General features: G+C 39.6%; 1 protein-coding gene across 2 annotated transcripts in view; it reads right to left on the bottom strand.

The window, feature by feature from the left end:
• Window positions 1-3,302: 3,302 nt before the first annotated feature.
• Window positions 3,303-25,259, bottom strand: part of LOC143030981 (uncharacterized) — a 31,740-nt gene continuing 9,783 nt past the window's right edge. The window contains exons 2-3 of one of the 2 annotated variants that reach the window (XR_012966961.1): window positions 5,274-5,452; window positions 3,303-3,757 (exon numbers count right to left, since the gene is read on the bottom strand). Coding sequence is in view for 1 of the 2 variants with exons in the window: in XM_076194291.1 (XP_076050406.1) it covers window positions 9,643-10,869 (1,227 nt within the window). In the remaining variant the exon portion in view is untranslated. Of the gene's footprint in view, window positions 3,758-5,273; window positions 5,453-7,425; window positions 10,974-25,259 lie in introns of those variants that run through there. The other variant, XM_076194291.1, reaches the window with a different exon arrangement.

The following is a 25,259-nucleotide window of genomic DNA, read 5'->3' on the forward strand; positions in this document are numbered from 1 at the left end:
TGTGGTCCTCTGCTGGAACTGGTACATTGCAAGTGCTGGAATGGCACAGCCACAATTATGTGGATTCCCCTCACTGTATGCTTGCTACAGATTTCACAAGGTTTGTCAAAGATAACATTATTACTACATCCTCAACAGCTACTACCTTTATAAAACAAGTACAAATGAACAACTGGGACAACTACATATTAGACTGCAACTGGGGCAACCACAAACTGGGGTGCAACTAGCAGTAAACTGGCCAAACTGTCCTATGAGTCAAACCCAACTAGCTACAACTAAATCTAAACAGCAACCAGGCAAGTGAACGGCTTTAAAAGTCAACAGGGGTTTTCAAAGAGTTGGTGAATATTTGCTAGATGTATGGCTTAGTCACTTTTTAATAAAATAATGAAAAATAGATACTAATTATTATGCAATGATAAAAAGGCCTATCAAAATATCAGTAGCAGACGAACTTTTCCTTCGCAGACCTTCGGCTCTTCTCGTAAGGCTGAGACGTCAAGCTTGCTGTTTACATTCTGATGCATGCCATGTGTGTGCCTTATAAAATACCATGCCTTGCTGCCAACTTGATCAATGATGTCATATTTTGTGTTAGCAAGGTTTTATCATGTATTTAGTTCAAAAACGGTTTATTATGTTGCTGCAAATTGCAACAGTGATTCAATGAACCAAACATCAGTGCTGGAATCATATCACAAAGTTGTGTGCTTCTCTGCCCCCAAGTCCCAGCACTTTTTTTTTGTTCTTATGAAGCAATGAAAGGAAGGCGAGTACATATGTAACTTCAAACATCTGATGTAATTTCACTATGGTAATTCAGGTGCAAGGGGGATGAATTCATATTGAGAATGGTAAAATGTATGCATGGTGATTGAGAATTACACAGGGGAACACTTTTTCAGTAACTTTGAGTTGTATTGGATATTTCAACGGATTTTGAAAGAGTTTTAGGTGCTGATTTCAAATCTGAAATTAGTTTTTCTCTACAAGCTCTAGTTTGTATGCAATTTGAGGTTAATGAAATTGTACATATGTGAACTTGCGTAAACCATGTATAAGCATTTTAACGTCCATATATATACTGTAGATAGCTTCTAATATTTTGATCATTCTTCTTTTGTTTCAGTTCAAACATGGCTTCCAGAATGAGACATCATTGCAAAAACAAGCCTGATGCCTTCTGCTACATATGTGGATGCTACACACTCAATCGTCAGAGACGTAACATATCCTCGTTCGTCAAGCGTGCCTACAAGGCATATTTTGAAGTTCATCTTGGTGATCAAGACAAGCAATGGGCTCCTCATGTTGTGTGCCACAATTGTGAGGAAATGCTTCGAGACTGGACCAAAGGAAAATGCAAAGGTCTGCCTTTTGGAGTTCTAATGATTTGGCGCGAACCCACCAACCATATAACTGACTGTTATTTCTGCATGGTAAACACAACGGGTGTTGGGAAGAAAAACCGACATAAGATTACGTATCCGAACATTCCCTCAGCTATTCAGCCTGTTCCGCACTCTGAAGAAGTACCTGTTCCAGTTTTCAAAGGCTTGCCTTCATTGGACGATAAAGACATTGGACATGATACAAGCCAGCAAGACAGTTGTGACAGTGAATTGTCAGAAAAGTGTTCACAATTGGAGGACTGTTCTTCAGACACTGAACCTTTCCCCGTCCCTAAGCCTCTTCCCCAGGCTGAACTGAATGATTTAGTGCGGGATTTAGGTCTTTCAAAGAAAGCAGCAGAGCTTTTGGCATCAAGATTACAAGGCAGAAATCTTGTTGATCACTCTGTTAAAGTATCATATTTCAGAAAGCGTGACCAGCTTTTTGTGACCTTCTTTTCAAAAGACAGACAGTTTGTTTACTGCCATGACATCCCAGGGCTTCTCAAAGAACTGGGTGTACCTTACTATAGTCCTGCTGAATGGAGACTCTTTTTAGACAGTTCAAAACGCAGTCTAAAGTGTGTTCTTTTACATAATGGCAATGTTTATGGAGCAGTACCTGTCGGTCACTCAGTGCATTTGCGGGAAGACTATGATGATATGAGAATGGTCATGGACTTATTAAAGTATCATGAGCACAATTGGATAATTTGTGTAGACTTAAAGATGGTCAACTTTCTTCTTGGACAACAGAAAGGTTTCACCAAGTTTCCATGTTTCCTCTGTATGTGGGACAGCCGAGCACGAGACAGACATTGGGTCCAGAAGGACTGGCCTATTCGTGACACCCTTGAAGCAGGCATGCCAAATATCATACAAGACCCAATTGTAAACAGAGATAAGATCATCTTTCCTCCTCTTCACATCAAATTAGGTTTGATGAAACAATTTGTCAAGGCACTGGAAACCGAAGGTGAATGTTTCCAACACATCATCACAGCTTTACCAGGGTTATCATTTGAGAAGATCAAAGCAGGCGTGTTTGATGGCCCACAGATTCGAACCCTAATTCGTGATGATCAGTTTGTTGCTAAGATGACCGCTTTAGAAAGGGCAGCATGGTTATCCTTTGTGGCAGTCGTTCAGAACTTCCTTGGAAACAATAAGGCGGAGAACTACAGTGAACTTGTGAACAGAATGCTCCTCGCTTTTCGTGATCTCGGGTGCAACATGAGCATCAAGCTTCATTTTTTGAACAGCCACCTTGATCAGTTCCCTGACAACCTGGGGGCTGTGAGTGACGAACAAGGAGAACGATTCCACCAAGACCTAAAGATCATGGAAGAATGCTACCAAGGGCGCTGGGACAAAAGTATGATGGCTGACTACTGCTGGAGCATTAAACGAAATTGCCCAGATGAAATGTACAAACGCAAAAGTTACAAACGCAAATTCCTGCCTGAAAAAAATACACAAAGAAATTGATAAGCTTCCATCAGCTGTGGTGATGTTCTGAAGGATGCTAATCTAACTTTGGGATAGATGTTCTGTTAATGTTCTGTTTCTTTTGCCTTAATAAATGTACAGAAATGGCTTTCATACTGTTTTAAGATTCAAGTGAACAAAAGAATTGTGGCTGATATTGCAATTTCCTATAATAACATAAAAAAAAAAAAAATCAAATTGCATAAAATCTGTAGCTTGCAGACAAAACCCGACTTCAGATTTGAAATCAGTACACTCAAGTTGACTATAGAAAAGTCTTTTTTTAAATGCAACAAAATGAGTGTTCCCCAGTGTTATCATTGGACTTCCTACTGGAGCAATGTGATGAATTCAAAACACTCACCTAAAAATTTGGTATTATTCTGATTATATGATAAAACTAAATCAAATGTACAAAACAGAAATCTTCATTTTTTATTTACAGAATATGTACAAATTCTACATGGTGAATTACTGAGGTTGCATTCTGAATATCCATCATACAAACATGCAAGAGATGCCAAAACTTCAGTCCGCTATGAAAGTTCATGAACCAGTCTGTTCCAAGTATGAAAATCAAGAGAAGTCTGGCATCATTCCCCCCCCCAAAAAAAAAAATGCCCAGGTTTCATTTTCAACACACTGAATTTTTTCATATACCCAGGACACATGGTACTCCGAATATAATTCCAAGAATCTGAACCAAAGTCATTGCTGAAGGGTATCTAAATCCTGTGTAATGTCCATCTGGTGCAGGCCATTTTTTCCTAATTTGGTCTGGCACACACTGGAAGGGGCAGGTGATTTCAGTTGCTCAGTCCTTGCCTACACCACTCCACTAAATTACGATAGGCAAGATACCTGTACAGTACAGCCTGAAAGAAATAAAAGTATCAATTTATCATCATTCACTTTGCTGTACATACATACATATACCAAAGGCTTTTTCCCCCTACATGGAGGGTAGCCAAAAAGAAAAAGGCATAGAAACCACTCCCACCCATTCCATTTCTTATATATTCCACTCCCCTCCACCCTCCCTCTCATCTTGGCACCTCCTGGATGACGGGTCATCCATGCATCCTGTCCACTGCCGTGGGTAGCAGTGTCGCAAGTCACAGCACATCTAGAGCAAGGCTGATTCATTAAATCGGCGACCCCCTCTCTATTCCTCCCCCATGCATAAAAGGAGAAGACGGGGAAAAATCCCTTTGGGCTGCATCAAATTTTGCTCACACATACTTCCTCACCCCCCCCACCCATTCCACCTCATGCATCACAACATCATCCATACACAACCATTCTCCATTCACCCCTGCTTTCCGTCCTCTCCCGTCCTTCCTCAACAGACATTCCCCTCCTCCCCAAAGCCCCCTTCACCCCATCCATCCATCTCATCCTAGGACGTCCCCTTGATTCACCTCCTCTTCCTCTCTTAATTTCTTTCCAAAACATCTTTTTATTACTTTCAACATTTTCTGTCATACTCTTACCCCATTTCACATCTGCTCTCCTCTTTGCCTCCTTTACCTTGTGCTTTACTTCTCTTTTCTTTTCTTTGTACCTCTCATATGACTCCCTTGTCCTATTTTGTAACCAATCTGTGAAAGCTCGCTTCTTCCCTTCTACAACCTTCGTTGTTTCCTCATCCCACCATTCACTACCCTTCCTTCTATTTCCTCCTGTCCATCTTGTTCCACACATCATCTTTGCACACCTTGTGACTCCCTCCTTGAACCATCCCCATTCCTCCTCCACTCCTAGCTCTACTCTATCCTTCACTCCCTCCCACTCCTCTCTCAGCTTCTTCTTGTACTCATTCTCCTTTTCATTTAAAGAGTTCACTCTAAGCACCTCCCTACCTTTTGTCCTTTTCCTCTTTCTCCATCTGTCCTCCAACCTGAACTTACCTTCCACCAAAAAATGATCTGATATTCCCCCACCCTCTCCCCTTAGCACATGTACATCCTTAACTCTTCCTATTATACTCCTACCTACCACTACATAGTCCATTAACACTCTATCTACCACCCTTTCATCCACCACCCTCTCCCATGTGTACTTATGCTTGACTTTCTTCTGAAACACTGTATTTGCTATCATCAACTCTCTAGACACATCTCCACCATCAACTCCACTATGATTCTTTCCTGAAACTCCACATTTCCCAACCACTCCATCAATTGGTTCATTTCCTACCCTAGCATTAAGGTCTCCCAGTACTATTACATTGACATTTCTCCCTAATCCCTCTAATTTTGTATAAGATTAGTAATATTTACTTCAAAACATGACTGGTACCAAAATTTCAGCAATATTATTCAAATTAAAAGGCCTGGACTTGTAACTGAATTACTGTAATGCTACATGCACATGTATAGGAGTACTCACTTGTGCAGAGGCTGATCATTCCCAATCAGCCCACTGTCATTGATTCTATACATTGTCAATTCAAGAGCATATGGATTCAGTTAGACAATGAAAATCCTGGGTGCTGGGTGATGCACTGGAATCAGAGCAACACAAGCTCTCTCTGCCCTTTCACTGTGACACAATGTCCACAGCTGCACCTGAAATAGTCAAATTCATTAATTTTAGCAAGGCCATGCAATGGGAAATGGGGAGTCCAGGGGGGGTTAGCTATTTCTGCAAGCTACAGGCTACCTGGAATAAAGTAACAAGCTCAGCAAATGTCAGAAAATTAATAAAAATTTCTTCTGCTTGTTCATAGGTCTATGGCATGAATGCCATAGCCTAACCATGCTAACCTCCTTGCATGAACAGATGAACTATCCATGCACTGCATATGTGATCATCTTGGTGGTTGTGTGGGTGTTTTTCCAAGAAAATAAAATCAAAATCAGCCCTGCTGGGCATGCTGGGGCCTGGTAGATAGGGCCAGGCTCATCAATGTCTGCTAGGTATTAGGCCTACCATTTCATGCCTTCAAACCTTCAACTGCACGTCTCATGACAAACCAACAAAATCATGTGTCTGGTCTGGTGTGGTTGGTGGTGTACATTTATGTATGTAAAGCATGCATGCACAAATGCATTCCAACGAACTCACCAGTCCTTATTTTCCGCTTGTTCTGGGCATTCATCCTCTGAAGTTTCCCCGCTCTCAACATGTTTTTCACCAGTTGAGTCATTTGGATATCTGAACTGGTTCATACATGTATCCTTGTACCGTACCCACAATGGAACATGAGAGGGCATCCAAATCCAATAAATCTTCTTCACTCAATGTGAAATCTCCATCACGTTGCTTACTGGTCATGTCCAGGAATGTAAAAGATTATGCTACTTGGATAAAATCAAGACTATAAAATGCTAAATATGTGCATTTTAGTGTTCTAACTTCTAAGTTATTTTCAAACATACATACATATACCAAAGGCTTTTTCCCCCTACACAGGGGGTAGCCAAAAAGAAAAAGGCATAGAAACCACTCCCACCCATTCCATTTCCTATATGTTCCACTCCCCTCCACCCTCCTCCCTCTTATCTTGGCACCTCCTGAATGACAAGTCATGCCTGCATCCTATATGTTCCACTACCCTCCACCCTCCCTCTTATCTTGGCACCTCCTGGATGACAGGTCATCCCTGCATCCTGTCCACTGCCCTGGGTCAGAAGTGTCGCAAGACACAGCACATCCATAGCAAGGCCGCTTCATAAATTCAGTGACCCTACCCTCCATCCCCCCATGCAGAAAAGGAGAAGATGGGGAGAAATCCCTTCGGGCTGCGTCAATTTTTTTTCTCATACATACAAACATGATATAACAAAAAATAAAGAGATCCAAAACCTCAGTTGACTTTTAACTAGATGAGGTGAATACCATCATCAATAATTAGTCATTTATATGGATGCGCTGCAAACTAATTCAGGTAAATACTCACACTTCATGGGTCTTTACCAAGAGAACAATTAATATTTATTGTACATAAAGGACAAATTCCTTATACATTGAACTATAAAAATGAATTTTGTTCACTCTTGAATGGCCTTACAGCTAAAACAAAAGGAACGCCACACAGGATTCTGTGTAGGCATTGCTTGCGTAACTGCCTTTCTGCTAGCTTAATCCAAGCCCTTGAAAAACTGTGATCATTTCATCATACAGGTCCTACAGGAATGGCGGGATCCGGGCCGGATAGCGACTGTCAAAACAGCGACAGTCATAATAGCGGCTTCATAAGGGCGACGTAATCAGGTGAGCGACTTTCAAAATACCAACTGTCATAATGGTGACCGCATTATAACAACGACTGTAACAATAGCGACTTTACTATCAACCGGTCAGAATGGTCGCAGACACATGTTTCAATTGCTTGTGTTTTTGTATTTGTATTTACGTGTTCAGTTGTGTTTACTTTCTGAGATAGATTCAGAATGAAATATGCTCAAAAGGTCGCAGACTTATGTTTCTATCGCTCATGTTTATTTGTTCGTGTTTACATGTTTGTGTTCACTTTGTGAGATAAGTTCACTGAAGTGAATTTACTGGTTGGTCGCTCGGTCATAGTAATGTTTGGGTTGTTAATCAAAATAATGGAAGGTGGGCAACACCAAAAGGAACCAACAAGAAGACTAATCCTACCAACCAGCAACATCACCTCCCTCCTCACCCGGACACTTGTGCCGAGTAATATTCAAGTAGTGGGACATTCTAGCAGGACCATCAAGGATCTAACAAAGCAGCAGGACTAAAAGGACGCAAGTTGGGGCAACACCATGTGAGGTCGAAGCCTATATTGGTAGTACAACATTTCGCTCGTTAGAGCTTTATCAAGTACACTGACATTGGTGCTCACAGAATGTCCCATTACTTGAATATTACTTAATTAAAATAATGAAAGGTCGGCAACAACAAAAGGAACCAACAAGAAGACTAATCCTACCAACCAGCAACATCACCTCCCTCCTCACCCGGACACTTGAGCCGAGTAATATTCAAGTAGTGGGACATTCTAGCAAGACCATCAAGGATCTGACAAAACAGCAGTACAAAAAGGAGGCAAGTTGGGGCAACACCAGGTTGTAAAGGTTGCCTAACAACAAGCCTTCAGTATTGAGAGCAACAACAGCCCCCAGTGAGCAGTGGCGTTCACACACATCCACCAAACTCTTCGAAAGTGGCAGCCCGGAGAGTGGAAAACACTGTAAAAACAGCTGAAGTATCAACACGGGATCCAGCACGAAGAATCGTGCAGGATGCAATGACTGAAGTTAATGAAGAAGTTGCAGCAGCTGTTGGCTTTTCCACAGATCTGCGCCAAACCATCAGATGGAAAAGGAAAGCAACAGACAACAACAACCCAGCTCCTGCTAATGTTGGAGAACTGTTCATACCTGATAAGCTGAGGCAAACAACAGACTAGCGTAGCTTCCTGCTCCATGACAGTGGGTGTGGAGATGTTCATCGGATGCTTATTTTCAGCACAGATCAGGTTCTTCAGACCTTACACGACTCTGAACACTGGATGTGTGATGGTACATTCAAAGTATCACCATCCCTTTTCTATCAAGTGTACACTGTGCATGCTTTGATACGAAACAATGTGCTTCCCTGCATTTTTGTTCTACTCCCAAACAAGCAACAAGTCACATACTCTCAAATGTGGACTGAAATCAAATCACTGAAACCTGGACTCACTCCAAGAAGTGTACAGATCGACTTTGAACTAGCTTCCAAAGCTGCACTCATTGAAGCATTTCCTCAAACGCACATTTACGGCTGTTACTTTCACCTGGGACAATCGCTCTGGAGAAAGATTCAGGAAAATGGACTGCAACGGTTATATTTGCAAGACGAAAATGTTCGGATGGCACTGAAAATGCTCCTTGCTCTTGCCTTTCTACCTGTGGATGAAGTGAGCGATGCCTATGATGAATTGGTGGCAGACTACCCAGCAGAAGTAATGCCTCTCGTGAATTACTTCGAAGACAACTACATGGGGCGGAGGAACAGACGGGGAGACAGACGACAGCCATTGTTTCCTGTAGATATGTGGAGTGTAAAAGCCAGACAAGATGCAGGGCTGCCACGAACCAACAACCAGCTGGAGAGTTGGCATAATGCTTTTCAGGGATCAACGGAAACCCATCATCCTACCATCTTTCAATTCATCGAAGCCTTAAGACGGGAGAAAGCCTTTCAACGGACGAACCGAACCCAGCTCCTACAAGGCAGAGACCTGACTCAGCGAATGAAAAGATATGTGACAATGAACACACGAATCACTGCTGTACAGCAAATCGAGATCAGTATGATCTGCAATTACTTGGAGCCCTCGCTCACAATTTAGAAATAAACGTGGCTTGATCACTTGATGACTGATTTTTAATGCAAGGCTTGATGACTTTCTGTTGTTTGGCTTGACTAGCCTTTTTCTTTTTAAATCATGTGACTTCTATAGTTAGTCCAAATAAAATGTTGTTTTAGATTCCCTTTAGGTTTAAATTTCTTATTACTGAGCAGTTTCATGCAGTTGATGCGATGATGTCGCTGTTATGACAATCGCTCTTATAATACAATCACTATCATGTGGTCGCTGTTGTGATGGTCGCTGTTTTAAAAGAATCGCGATTGTGAAATCGCTCTATTGACAGTCGCTGTTATTACTTGTGAGAGAAGTCTTATGTGAAAAACCAGAGTCAAAGAGATCACACTGGAAATGCTTCTCTCCTGTGGGAGTCTTCATATGCTGAGTGGGATATCCCTTTTATGAAAAAGCAGAGTTGCACAGGTCACACTAGAAAACCTCTTCTGTGTGGCTCGCCATATGCTTTGTGAGATAATCCTTTCTTGAGAAAGCTGCAATGCACAGGTCACAATGGAAAGGCTTCTCTCCTGTGTGGGTCCTCATATGCTTTGTGAGATTACACTTTAGTGAGAAAGCAGAATCACACAGGTCACACCGGAAAGGCTTCTCTCCTGTGTGGGTCCTCATATGCTTTGTGAGATTACCCTTTAGTGAGAAAACAGAATTGCATAGGTCACACTGGAAAGGCTTCTCTCCTGTGTGGGTCCTCATATGCTTTGTGAAATTACCCTTTTGCGAGAAAGCAGAATTGCACAGGTCACACTGGAAAGGCTTTTCTCCTGTGTGGGTCCTCATATGCTTTGTGAGAGAACCCTTTTCTGAGAAAAATGAATTGCACAGGTCACATTGGAAAGGCTTCTCTCCTGTGTGGGTCCTCATATGCTTTGTGAGATTACCCTTATCTGAGAAAGTAGAATTGCACAGATCACACTGGAAAGGCTTCTCTCCTGTGTGGGTCCTCATATGCTTTGTGAGATAACACTTTAATAAGAAAGCAGAATTGCACAGGTCACACTGGAAAGGCTTCTCTCCTGTGTGGGTCCTCATATGCATTGTGAGATTACACTTTAGTGAGAAAGCAGAATTGCACAGGTCACATTGGAAAGGCTTTTTTCTTGTGTGAGTCCTCGTATGGTTTGTGAGAGAAACCTTTCGCGAGAAAGCAGAATTGCACAGGTCACATTGGAAAGGCTTTTTTCCTATGTGGGTCCTCATATGCTTTGTAAGATTACATTTCTGTGAGAAAGCAGAATTGCACAGGTCACACTGGAAAGGCTTCTCTCGTGTGTGGCTCCCCAAATGCTTTGTGAGAGAATCCTTTCTTGAGAAAGCTGCATTGCACAGGTCACATTGGAAAGGCTTCTTTCCTGTGTGGGTCCTCATATGCTTTGTGAGATTACGCTTTAGTGAGAAAGCAGAATCACACAGGTCACACTGGAAAGGCTTCTCTCCTGTGTGGGTTCTCATATGCTTTGTGAGATTACGCTTTAGTGAGAAAGCAGAATCACACAGGTCACACTGGAAAGGCTTCTCTCCTGTGTGGGTTCTCATATGTTTTTTAAGATCACCCTTTTGTGAAAAAGCAGAATCACACAGGTCACACTGGAAAGGCTTCTCTCCTCTGTGGGTCATCATGTGATGTCTTAGATGAATCATGATATAGCTGTGCCATAGATGTCACACCAGTTCCTCTTCATCATGTGACACATGTGGCTTCTATTGATAGCTCTTCCAAAAGAATGGTGATAGTTACCCTCTTCCTGGAAAATATGTAATCATAAGATTGACATCTAACTCTTTAAAATTGTGTAATATACTGTAATAAGATTGTGAATATTGTGTACACAAACCATTAATATTCAAGTCCCTTTATACCTAAACAGACCCTTTGTACTTACCATAATGTAACATAAAAGAGAAATAATAACAGCTATGGTACTATCATAAATTGTATTCTACTTTTACAGTAGAAACTTGCTGAAAACCATCCAATAGACATGTATACTCACCTCACCACAACCGGAATGACAAAAATTCTGCTCTGGCTTTTTCATCATGTCATGAGATTTGGAAGTGGGGAACATGCCAGATGGCCACTGCAGTTATATTTTAACATAATTCCACAGCATTCCATGTTTGGGCACATATGACCAGAATCTAAATATGACCAACTCTAAGAAGTTCATCTCATTTGACCCAAATAAGTTATGCAAGTCACATCCTTTCAGATACACTGGTAAGTGGTGTACCTGTGTTATTATTTCTGAATAATGTAATAAATGAAATTGTAGAGGAAATTTCCATATTTTTTCTTATCACATTAAGTAAATTACCTCTTTGTCTAATAAAAAAAGAAAGAAAAAAAAAATTATACTTACTAAAACAATTTCAACAATCATGATGTAATCTGGAAGGAACAGCTATCAAAGGTTCAATCCCAGTAAATGTGGAAATAGCAAGATGACAATGTATAATGTGAGAATTAGTGCTTTAACATTTTCAACCCACAGGTCATTTGAGCACAGTGGCATTATATACATAAATCCGGTCATCTTCCAAGAAGCCTGTGACTCCCTAACAGTTGTGACACTTGTGTGACAATACATATATACATATACCAAAGGTTTTTTCCCCTTTGCAAGGAAGATAGCCCAAAAAAGCAAAGGCATAAATTCCACTCCCAGCCATTCCATCCCCACATACGTAACTCCCATCCACAACCCTCCTTCCCTCTTATCTTGGCTCCTCCTGGATGACAGATCATCTCTGCATCTTGCCCACTGCACAAAGTCAGAAGCAGTGTTGCAAAACACAGCACATCCACAGCAAGGCTGCTTTATTAAATGCTGATGTAACAATATGTAAATTAAGCCTTTCATGCATCGATATTGTGATTGAGTAAGCAGTATTGGTTAAGACATTTGTAACAGTCTTTCTGATTGGAGAAAGGATGGAGGAGAAAAATTTATTGGTTCATGGGAGTAAAGTCACACCCTTAGGGGGAGGCACTTAGTTGCAGCAGTAAAGATCATTGGATTAAGAAAGCCGTGACGTCGGTGCAGAGATGGTGTAGGAAATATATTGAGGATCCCAGTAGGGAGTCCCTTGGTGCAAATTGACAAGTCAAGTGTAATATTATTTGGGAAGAAAAGAAAATTTTTACCTCGGCTTAATTCACCCCATAAAGAAACATTACTTACTTCCTACAGAAAAATATGGTGAAAGACATACTTAAGACAATGATGAAAAGAAAGTTGAAGATGAAAGAAGAAATACAAAAACATAGAAGGGAACAGTAAACAGAAGTAAACCTGTAGTTATGGAGGTGACGGATGCAGGTGAAACCCAATGCCCCTTTTACCCCATCCATCCATCTCATACTTGGTCACCCCTTCATGTTCACTCCTTCTACCTCTGCCTTCCACACCTCTTTTACTAATCTTTCTTCACTCATTCTTTCCATGTATCCAATCCATCCCAATACTTTTTCATCAATCCTATCTCCCAACTCCCTTTCAACACCCATTCTCCTCCTCACCTCCTCGTTTCTCACTCTATCTAGCCTTGTTACCCTATCATACTTCTCAGGCACCTCATCTCACATTCAAACTACTCTCTTATGTTCCATGTTTCTGCCCCGTACAGTGCTGTCAGCACAACCACTCCTCTATACAATCTCCTCATAGCATGCATCCCCAAATGTCTATCTCTCATTACACTTTTTAATCCTCCAAGGCATTTAATTGCTTCTCTCCACCTCCACTCCTCCCTTTCCTGCCACATTCGCACCCAAGTATCTAAAACTATCCACTTCCTCCAGTCTCTCTCCCTTAGTACTCACTTCCAGTCTGCTGCCACTTTCTCCCCTTATACATCTCATCACCTTACTTTTACCCACATTTATCTTCAACTTACTTCTTTTGCAATTCTTCCCAAACTCGGTCACTAACTTCCTCAATCCATCCTCTGATTCTGCTACAAGTGCAGCGGTGTCAGCAAATAACAACTGGCTTATCCCCAACTTTTCTCCATTTTCTCTAACCATCTCCAATCCCCAAACCAATACCCTTGCATTTACCTCTTACACCAGCCAATTCATGTTTAAATTGAACAGCCAAGGCAGCATAACACATCCCTGTTAAGTCCCACCTTTACCTCAAACTACTCACTCTCTCCATTTCTGATTTTAACACAAGTTCAATTACTCTTGTAAAAACTCTTGACTGCTCTTAAAAGCTTTCCTCCTATCCCATATATCTGCAACACCTTCCGCAGTGCTTTCCTGTCTGCTCTGTAATACTGTAATAAACCTTTTCCAAATCCATAAAGCCCGAAAAACCATCCTTACCTTGTCTTAAAACTTTTCACATATCTGTCTTACCACAAAAATCTGATCCACACAACTCCTACCTGTCCTAGACCTACACTGTTCAACACCAATTTCTCCCTCTGTTCCTCTCCTAATCCTCCCAATCAAGACCCTCTTTCACCCCTGCTTTCCCTGTTACCTCTGTTGTTGTTACTATTTACTACTCTGACTACTGTTCCCTCCTATGGTTTTGCATTCATTACTTTTAAATTTCTTTCTATCACTTTTCTTAAGAATATCTTTCACAATATCTTTTTGTATAATGTTTCTCAATGGGGTGAATGAAACTGAGATAAATTTTCTTCTTTTTTCCCAAATAATGTTACACTTGGCTTGTTAATTTACAGCAAGGGACTCCCTACTGGGATCCTCAATCCACTCACTAAGCCATCTCTGAACCAACGTCATGAGTTTATTCATCCAATGATCTTTACTGTTACAAATAAGTGCCTCCCCCAAGGGCGTGACTTTACACCCATGTACCAATAATTTTTTCTCCTCCACCCTTCTCCAATCAGACTGTTACAATGTCTTAAGCAATACTGCTTACACAATCAATCTTGATATCAATGCTGGAATGGCTTAGTTTACATACTGTCACATCAGTATTAAAATGTGGTCCCTAGTGGTTGCTTATAAACTTAAAATGAGGAGAAAGATTATGCAACTCCTTCGCAGCTTGATGTTTTGAAAACAAGTTCATAAAAACGAAATTCTCGCCGCCTACCCCTCTATCTACCTTACTGTCTATCTACCTCAATCTACCAGCCTCTTACATCCTCCCATTAGCCTTCTCAACTACATTTAACTGATCCCTCTAAAATACTACACTCACACTTATCCCCTTTTCCTTTGTAAAGTGGAACTATACAGGTACTCCTCCAGTCCTCCGGCACTCTACCCTCTCTTAAACAAACAGTAAATAACCTCACCAACTAACTCACAATCAGTGTACCTCTTTTTTTAGACATTCTTCATGACACCCATCCAACCCTGATACCTTACTTGCTCTCTTTATCTTAACAACTGCCTTCACTTCATCTTTCCTTATTTCTCCTCTATTTTCCTCACTCATCACTGTCATTTTCTTAATGCTTCCCACTGCAACTACCTTTCCCTCCCTATCCTCCTTCACATTTAGCAACTCCCTAAAATATTCTGCCCATCTTCCCCTACTGCCTTCTCTTCCATTATCATCTCTCCATCTGCATCTTTCAACTTTTCTTCTCTACTTGATTTGCCTTCTCTCTATCTCTCTTTTCTAAAACATCTTTTTATTACTTTCAAAACTTTCATACTCTTACCCCATTTCACATCTGCTCTCCTCTTCCATCCTTTATGCTTTATTTTCCTTTTCTTTGTACCTTTCATATGATTCTCTCATACTATTTTGTAACCAATCTGTGAATGCTCACTTCTCTTCTACACCTTCTATGGTTTCTCATCCCACCACTCACTACCTTTCCTTCTATTTCCTCCCATCTTCTTTGTTCCACACACCATCTTTGCACATTTTGTGACTCCCTCCTTGAGCCATTCTCATTCCTCCTCCACTCCTAGTTCTACTCTATCCTTCACTCCCACTCCTCTCCCAGCTTCTTGTACTCCTTCTCCTTTTCTTTCTCATTTAAGCATTTCACTTTAAACACCTCCCTACTTTCTGTCCTTGTCCTCCTTCTCCATCTATCCTCTACTTTCAACTTACCTTCAACCAAAAAATTATCTGATATTCCCACACTCTCTCCCCTTAGAACATGTACATCCTTCACTTTTCCTACTATTTTCCTGGTTACTACTAAACTGTATAGTCTATTAATGCTCTATCTACCACCCTTCCATCCACCCCTCTTCCATATGTACTTATGCTTGACTTTCTTCCTAAAAACTGTATTTGCTATCATCAACTCTCTAGACACATCTCCACCATCAACTCTCCACTACAATTTTTTTCTGGAACTCCACACTTTCCAATCACTCTGTCTATTGGTTCATTTCCTACCCTAGTATCAAGGTCTGCCAATACCACTACATTGCCATTTCTCCCTAAACCCTCTATGCATTCATTTAAATTTATCCAAAAAGCCTCCCTTTCCTCTACACTCTTCTCACAACCAGACCCATATGTACTTACAAAAACCCACATCTCCCTTCCCAGTTTTACCTTCATCCACATTACCCTTGGGGGAAAAAAAACAAAAACAAAAAAACTTTCATTCCACACACTTAACTTAGTTTCACTCAATACCAAAACATTAATCTTTCTTCTCACAAACATGCTACCTATCTCTTCCCTTTTACTTTCATTTGTACCACAACCATGCACATTAAAAGACCCAAATCTTTGGGTACTGGATGGAAAACTCCCAGACCCTCTTATGCCTTTACTCTTTTTTAGGAATGTACCCTTTGTGGAACCTTAATTTGATGTTGGTATATCTCAGTTTAGGTGTTCCAGCCTATTAACATTAATCAATGTAAAGTTGGATATTATATAAGTTTCCCATTGGAGCATTTCCCACCTTGAATATGACAGCCTAATTGCTGAGATCATTTGATCAAGCGATGTAGTTGAAAGCAAGAATGATTACTGTCCCATCCTTTTCCATGATGTTGAAGAACATGCTACCAAAGACCACACCCCTACATCTTACTGGTTTGAGACATACTATAAGGAAAACAGTGGTAACTTTATCCATGCTGCTAATTATCTGGAGACTGGAGTGTTCTGTACAAATAACCTAAAAAATATGGTAAAGATGATCTGAGGTAAGGACTCAATACCAGCCATCATACTCCTCCATCTACCTTGCCCTTCCAATGGAATTTTCGAATCCATCAAACTACATTGAACATTCAATTACTGCAAAGCACATATCTACAACCAAGACCTACACAAATTCTCAGAAATATCAATTATGCCCTGACAATGTTTACGAAGTGACAGAAACAAGAGAAAATAGTAGCATGCTCATATTTTATGGTTTATATCTCCCTGAATTAGTTAATATTGGTCCTCTTTTTCTCCCAATAGAGGCTTTCATCAACTGTCTTTTACAGTGTTACCAGTGTTATGAGTTTCACCATGGAAGAACTGTACAAATGGTCCCTGATGTGGTCACTGCTCTGTCCTTGATTCACACCCTACTCTTAATTGTGAATCAGAATTTCATTGTTTCCACAGCAGAGAGGCTCAATACATTCTCAACAATGCAAAGAGTACTGTCTTCAACAAGACATTCTTCAACTGGCTAGTCTTGGTAGTGCCAAGCAAGTACCTCATCTTAGACAGATGGATGGTGGAGCAAAGGCATGTTCCTTTTCCTTCCACTCCATCAAATACATTTAGGGCACCTTCCCACCTTTCTTAACCATCAATTGCCCCCCCCCCCATCCCTCACTTCTGTGAGAATCCTCCTTCTGCTGTTACAGTCCAGAACAAGTTCTCTATTTTGTAATATTATACTGTATCATCAACAAATCCCTCCACCTCATCTTTAGCACTGCTTTCTATTGCATCTTCAACAAAACCTTCTTCTATATCATCAGCAAAACCCTCAGCAACATCACAGACTCCCAAAACAGAAGCCCACTTTGCAAAAGTCCATGCTCACACAGATTCCCAATCAAGAACCCATACTAAGGATAGTAAATCAATACAGACACATTTTCAACAACAAAATCTAGTATGCAGGAATGCATTACCAGAATTTTTGCTGGGCCCTCTGATATCCATCCCTCCAAATCCTCTCTCCCCACAAGAGGACAGAGTCCACCAGGCCAGACTGCAGTGCTGACACCATCCAGTGCTTCTAATCTAACACTCAAGATTAATAGACATAATACAAGAAAGAGATGGGTGGGCAGACTGTGCTTCTCTGGACCTGCAAAAGGCATTTGATAAGGTACCACATAAAAAAAGTATAAAAAAGATAGAGTCAAAGGATGGCATCAGAGGAAAATTATTGTAATGGATGAAAGACTTCCTGATTGGGAGGAAAGCCAGAGTTGTAATTAGAGAAAAATTCTCCAACTGGGAAGAAGTAAAAAGCGGTGTCCCGCAAGGATCAGTGTTGGCCCCGATCATGTTCGCCGTATACATTAATGACATGAATGAAGGTGTGGAGTGCTATATGAATTTCTTTGCAGATGATGCAAAATTACTAAAGAATGTAAAAACAGAAGAGGACTGCAACTTGTTGCAACAAGATCTAGACACGATATGGAATTGGACTCAAAAGTGGGAAGTAAAATTTAGTATAAAGAAATGCAGTACAATGGACTTTGGAAAGAGTAAAAACAGAATATCAAAAGATTACAGAATTGGGGAAGAAAAAGTAAAAAAAAAGCAAACTCGGAAAAAGATCTTGGAGTGATGATTGGAAAGGACATAAAACCAGATAAGCATATAAATAAAATATACAAAGAAACCTACAATTTATTGAGGTCAATCAAAGTGGCATTTGCTTATTTGGATGAAGAAATGATAAAGAAAATACTAACTACACTAATAAGACCAAAACTTGAGTACATAGTATCACTTTGGACACCCAGTACCAAAAAGAATATCAAGAAGCTAGAAAGAATACAAAGAGCGACAACCAAACTAGCACCAACTCTCGCTGAACTAACACATGAGCAAAGACTGTCCAAATTGAATCTACCAACTTTGGAACAGAGAAGAGAAAGAGGAGATTTGCTGACTATCTACAGAATAATGAAAGGAATGGAAGTTTTAGACAGGAACGACTTGTTAGTGTGGGACAACGGTAAAACAAGAGGACATAGGAAAAAAACTGAAAAGACAGTTATAGAAGGAACTTGAAAAGGAACAGCTTCCCACACAGAGTGATAAATACATGGAACAAATTAGACAATTAAACAGTATGTGCAAAAACTATACAAGATTTTAAGATAAAACTTGATGCGGAGAGATACAAAGACGGGTCACCACGAGCATAGCTCCCTTCCTGTATATTACAACTAGGTACAACTAGGTAAATACAAGATGTTGGATGACAGCATTGCAAATAATTGTCCAGGGTGCAACACTTCACCTCATACTTGACAACACATTATGGAAGACTACACTATACACAATCATGAACACCAACAACACAAACTATGCTCTATAAAGGATTTGTGGGAAAACCCTGTTCCAGTTGTAGTGTTCCTCAGGGAGATGGGACTGCTTGGCTTGACAGTCTAGGGAATAACTACTGCCTATCATAATGTAAATAAGCTGTACTTGGCAAAGATAGGTCTCCTGAAGAAGCACCTGCTGAATAGGTGCCTTCCAAAGAGCTGTAAATGCTCTGCTTTTCTGTGCAGTACATTACATCATCATCACCTGATTCATTGTACTGCTCAGATGATTAATCTTCATCAGCATTAATCATGTTACATATCTTTTCTGATTCCATTACATGTTATGTAAGTAGACTTTTTACACTATACCTTCATTCTATTATCTGTATACAGTAAATATATATATACATACATATATATATATATATATATATATATATATATATATATATATATTATACATATTATATATATATAATATATATTTATATATATATATATATATATCATATATATATATATATATATGTATATATATATATATATCTGCAGTGAATCACAAGTAACAGCTAGGGCTTGGTTAAATTCCTGGGGAAACTGTTGGAATTATATACCTTTATCTATAAATACTAAAGTGTAATTGGTGAGGAACAGTGTGGTTTTAGGACAAATAGGGGATGTGTAGATCAGATTTTTGTGGTAAGACAGATATGTGAGAAAGCTATAGGAAAAGGTAAGGATGTTTTTTGGGCTTTTATGGATCTGGAAAAGGCAGACAGGGTAGACAGAAAGGCACTGTGGGAGGTACTGCAGATATATGGGATAGGAGGAAAGCTGTTAATAGCAGTCAAGATTTTTTATGATAGTAGAGCTTGTGTAAGGATTAGAAATGGAGAGAGTGAATGGTTTGAGGTAAAGGTAGGACTTTGTCAGGGGGTGTGTTATGTCGCCCTGGCTGTTCAATTTTTACATGGATGGGGTGGTGCGAGAGGTGAATGCAAGGGGAGTGGGTCAGGTGTTGGAGATGATTAAAGAAAATGGAGAAAAGTGGGAGGTGAGCCAGCTGTTGTTTGCTGATGACACTGCACTTGTAGCAGGATCAAAGGAGGGATTGAGAAAGTTAGTGACAAAGTTTGAGAAGGTATGTGAAAGAAGGAAGCTAAAGATAAATGTGGGCAAAAGTAAGGTGATGAGATGCACAAGGGGAGAGAGTGACAGTAGGCTGGAATTGAGCATTAAGGGTGAGAAACTGGAGGAAGTGGATAGTTTTAGATACTTGGGTGTGAATGTGACAGGAAAGGGAGGAGTCGGGGTGGAGGTAGAATGTAGATTGAGAGAAGCGAGTAAATGCCTTGGTGGATTAAAAAGTGTAATGAGAAATAGACATCTGGGAATGGATGCTAAGAGGAAGTTATATGAAGGAGTGATTGTGCCAACAGCAATGTACGGGGCAGAAACATGGAACGTGAGTGAGGAAGAGAGAGGGAGTTTGAATGTGTTTGAAATGAAATACCTGAGAAGTATGATAGGGGTTACTAGGCTAGATAGATGGAGAAATGAGGAGGCGAGGAGGAGAACAGGGGTGGAAAGGGAGCTGGGAGATAGAGTTGATGAAAGAGTATTGGGATGGTTTGGACACATGAAAAGAATGAGTGAAGAAAGATTAGTAAAAGAAGAGTGGAAGGCGGAGGTGGAAGGAGTGAATATGAGGGGGTATCCTAGGATGAGATGGATGGATGGGGTGAAAGGGGCTTTACAAAAGACAGGAATGTCTGCAGAGGAAGGACGGACAGGAGAGGACAGAAGATAGGGGTGAATGGAGAACGGTTGTGTATAGATGAAGCTGTGATACATGAGGAGGAGTGGGTGTGAGGAAGTATGTACTGTATGAGAAAAAAAATTGACGCAGCCCAAAGGGATTTCTCCCCGTCTTCTCCTTTTCTGCATGAGGGGACGGAGAGGGGGGGTCACCGAATTTATGAAGCAACCTTGCTGTGGATGTGCTGTGTCTTGCAACGTTGCTTCTGACCCAGGGCAGTGGACAGGATGCAGGGATGACCCGTCATCCAGGAGGTGCTAAGATAGGAGGGAGGGAGGAGGGTGGAGGGGAGTGGCATATGGGAAATGAAATGGGTGGGAGTGGTTTCTATACCTTTTTCTTTTTGGTTACCCCCCATGTAAGAGGGAAAAAGCCTTTGGTATATGTATGTATCTATAAATATACATGTATATGCTAGTTACCACTGAGGATAAAGAAATACAAAAGTCCCAAGTGTTTTTGTGTAATTCACAGCTTCAGGAGAGATACAGGAGTGGTACAAATGACTTTGTGCTACTTCTGTATCTCCCCTGAAGATATGAATTACACAAATGCATTTGGGTATTTTGTTTACTTTTCCTTACTGGTAACCAGCATACTATTGGCTCACATGCCAGTTTTGTAATTCATTTGCATACACACACACAAAGAAGAAGATTGCAGATCGCTGCAAGAATACCTGGATAAAATATGTGAATGGAGTCGGAGATATGAGATGAACTTCAACATTAAAAAATGTAGCATAATGGAAATTGGAAAAAGTAAAAATAGAGTTTTGGGAAAATATAAAATAGGAAACAAAAGTAAAAAAAATCAACTCAGTGAATGACCTACGAGTAATCATCTCAAGTGATTTGACACGCGACAAACATGTAGATAAATTATTTGGAGATACTTACAATTTATCAAGATCAATGAAAGTGGCCTTTGACTACAGAGATGAGGAGATTGTTAAAAAATAGTTGTTGCACTGATAAGACTGAAATAAGAATATGCTGCATCAATGTGGGCACCTAGCACAAAGAACATAAGAAAATTGGAAAGAATCCATAGAGCAGCAACAAAAATGGCACCTACACTGTCAAATCTGACATATGAACAAAGATTGGAGAAATTACAGTTGTTTACACTAGAATATAGAAGGAAAAGAGGTGATTTGTTGATCATTTTCAGAATTATGAAAGGGATGGAAGTTTTCAATAGAGACGACTTATTAAAGTGTGACAGAAGATAAACAAGAGGACATGAAAAGGAACTAAAGAAAGACAGTTACAGAAGAGACCTGAAAAAAAAGCTTCCCACATAGAGTGATCGATGTCTGGAACAAACTGAACAGAGAAACAGTGAATGCCAGAACTATACACGATTTTAAGAATAAACTGGATGTGGAGAGATACGAAATTGGGTCACTATGAGCATACCTCTCACCCTATAAAATACAGCTAGGTAAATACACGAAAATTCTTGATAGTGCAAGGAAAACAGAAGGAGAAGGCCTGGTTTGTATTTAATGGGAGGTGGGGGTCAATTGTGGTTACCCAAAATTTTTTCTCTGCAGTGATTTAAGAAGAGAAAATGCACGAAAAAAAAGGATGATTTCAAGATGAATGTTGACTCAAAAGCAGAGCCATCTAGGGGTGCCACACCAAAGTATATTATATACAGACTGATGGAAATCCCTGAAAATTTTTAAATGTACAATGAACTCCTTTTCTGGTTTTGGTAAGTACGAAAAAAGAAATTTGAGTCAAATCATAGACATGGAAAGGGAAATGAATAATAATAGAAAATGGTGGGAGAACGAATTCACTGGATTAAGGAAGGAGATTGTAGAATTAATGGAATGTTTAGCCCAAGTTAACAATGAAATATCCAATATGAAGAAATCAAACTTTGAACTTAGGAATAAACTCAAGATAATGAAAAATTATATAATAGAAGTTAAATGTGAAAATGAAAAAAATAAAGATTAATGATACTACCAATAGTGAGAACTTAAAAAAAGAGGTAAGCAACAAAACACAAGAAATGACTGAAAGAATTGAAGAAAACTTAGGTGAGGAAAGTAAGCAAAATATTAAATGGAAAGAAAACAGAGAAAATGGAGAAATTGCCTTTAGAAAATAGTACAACAACAGATGCAGGACAATGCAAAAGATACAATCATTCAAGTAATTAAAGAAAATGCAAATTGGGTTAGAGATACAGTGGATAGAAAAAATGTATAGTGGTGTATGGACTTGGGGAAAAACATGGTCTGGTGAGGTACATGAGAGAAAAAGCAGAAAAAGAAACAGCAATATAAATTCTAAAAGAAATACGAGATTGTGACCTGGAAGTACAATATTCTAAGGAAAGAAATGAACCACTAGAAATGAAACTAAGATCGCAAATGGTAATAGAAGACATAGTAGAATAAGCAAGTAAGCTAGCAAGGAGTGAACACTACAACAAGATATAGGGAAATAGAAAAAGAGAAAATACTAAAGGGTGAAGCTAAGGGAAAAAATGCGAAGATAATGGAGACCGAAAGCAAGGACTACTGGAAGGTCATAGAGATGAGGCTGAGAAAATAGTACATCAAAGTGGGTGAAACAAAACCAGAAAACAAGATAGAAAAAGAAAAAGTGGCCTATACTAATTTTGATGGATTAATCTCAGGATTGAATGAACTAAATGATTACCTGCGAGATGAAAAACCAGACATAATGGGAATTGTGGAGGCAAAATTAAGAGGTCCAATATCACCTAATAGTGTTGGACATGGGTTATACAATTATTGAATTAAAAACAGAAACAAGAAACAGGGAGGAGGAATCATATTCTTGGCCAAGAAAAACTTGAATGTGACAAAAGTTATTGTGGATAAAAACAATGTAGAAATAATCACAATAAAAGTCGAAGACAGAGACATGAAAAGTAGAAAGATGGTGGTGACTTATGTGCCCCCAAAAATGGGCTCTTGGAAAGTGAACAAGCATTAAAAAATGTTAGAATATACAAGGCATTTATTAAATGAGATACTAAAGGACAGAGGTAACCTAGTACTTATGGGGAATTTTAAATGCAAAGAAATCTGTTGGGAGATGACAGTGAAGGGCGGAGAGGACCTATGGGGAAATGTATTACTGGATATGACCATGGAACATACAATGACACAATGGGTCAATGAAAATACCAGATACAGAAGTAATGAAGAACCGTCAAGACTGGATTTAATATTTACAACAGAACCTGAAATTGTCAATAAAATTGAATATAAGACATCATTTGAAAAGAGTAACCATATAATAATAGAGGCTGAACAAAAGGAAGAAATATATATGGAGAGAAATAAGAAGTACAGAAAAAGACTGATGTACAACAAAACAGACTTTGGAAAACTAAGGAAATTCTTTCAAAATGCAAATTGGGAAAATTTTTACATTGAAGAGACAAAAGTGGAAGAGAAATGGGCAATCTAGGTGGAAATCTATAATGAAGGAGTGAATAGGTACATAGCAAGACAGAAACAAGAGAGGGTGTACAATAAATGCTGGTTCAACAGAAGATGCAGTGAGGCTAAGGACAGAATAGACAAAGCTTGGAAAAGATAACCTGTAAAATGGCAAATATATATAAACTACAGAAATGGATATACAAGTGTGCAGAGAGGAAAAAAGAAACTATGAAAAAGACATCATAGAAAAATGCAAGGATCAACTCAAACAAGTCTATAGATATGTGAATGGTAAACTTTAGAATAAACAGGAAATGGTGAAACTACGCCAAGGAAAACTGAATACACAGAAGATCTAGAAATGGTCAAAGTCATGAACAATCACTTCAAGTTGGTTTTCACTAGAGAAAAAGTACAGCATTGGGACGAAGGAAGCAAAGTGCAATCTCCCTCCATGAGAGAAATAATAATAACACAAAAAGAAATAATAGAGAGCAATTGATGAACCTTGATGTTAGGAAATTGCACAGCCCAGATGGAACTGCAAACTGGATACTAAAAGAATGCAAAGAAGAACTAATGGACAGAATGTACGAGGCATGTTTTTTAAGTACCATTTTGAAATAAAAATGAAATGAGTAGACTTTTCGTAACAATTTTATTTCTACATGAAAGCCTGTACTGTAATCTACTTTTCAACATAATTTCCACCAATATTAAGGCATTTATCATATTGTACAACCAGCTTTTGAATATTGTCCTCGTAGAAATCTGCCACCGGTACACATGCTTTTCTGGGCTGAAATTGTTTGCTTGAACTTGACTTTCCTGGGTGATGATGAATGCTGCCATTCCATGGATTGTTGCTTTGATTCTGGTGTAAAGTAAGTCACCCATGTTTCATCGCCTGTGACAATTTGGCTTTAAAACTGGTCACCTTCCTGACTATACCGCTCTAGGAAAGTCAAAGAACCCACTCAATGTTTACTTTTGTGAACCCCATCAGCATTTTGGTACCCAGCGTGAGCATAACTCTCGATAGTTTAAGTGTTCTGTCACAATTTCATAAACCACACTTCTTGACACTTTAGGAAACTGATCAGATAATGACGAAATTGTAAAGCATCTGTTTTCTTTCACTTTTTTCATTAACTTTCTGCACCAAACCATCAGTAATGATTGAAGGTTGTCCACTTCATTCCTCATCATGCACATTTGTGCGGCCATCTTTAAAAAAGCTCTCACCCATTTCCACACCATCCCATCACTCACAATGTTTTCTCCATACACTTCACTGGTCTAACGATGAATTTCAGCAACTTTCACGCCTTTAG

Source organism: Oratosquilla oratoria, chromosome 12 (genome assembly GCF_046742065.1).
Source record: "Oratosquilla oratoria isolate Oo_2021 chromosome 12, ASM4674206v1, whole genome shotgun sequence".
Lineage (NCBI taxonomy): Eukaryota > Metazoa > Arthropoda > Malacostraca > Stomatopoda > Squillidae > Oratosquilla > Oratosquilla oratoria.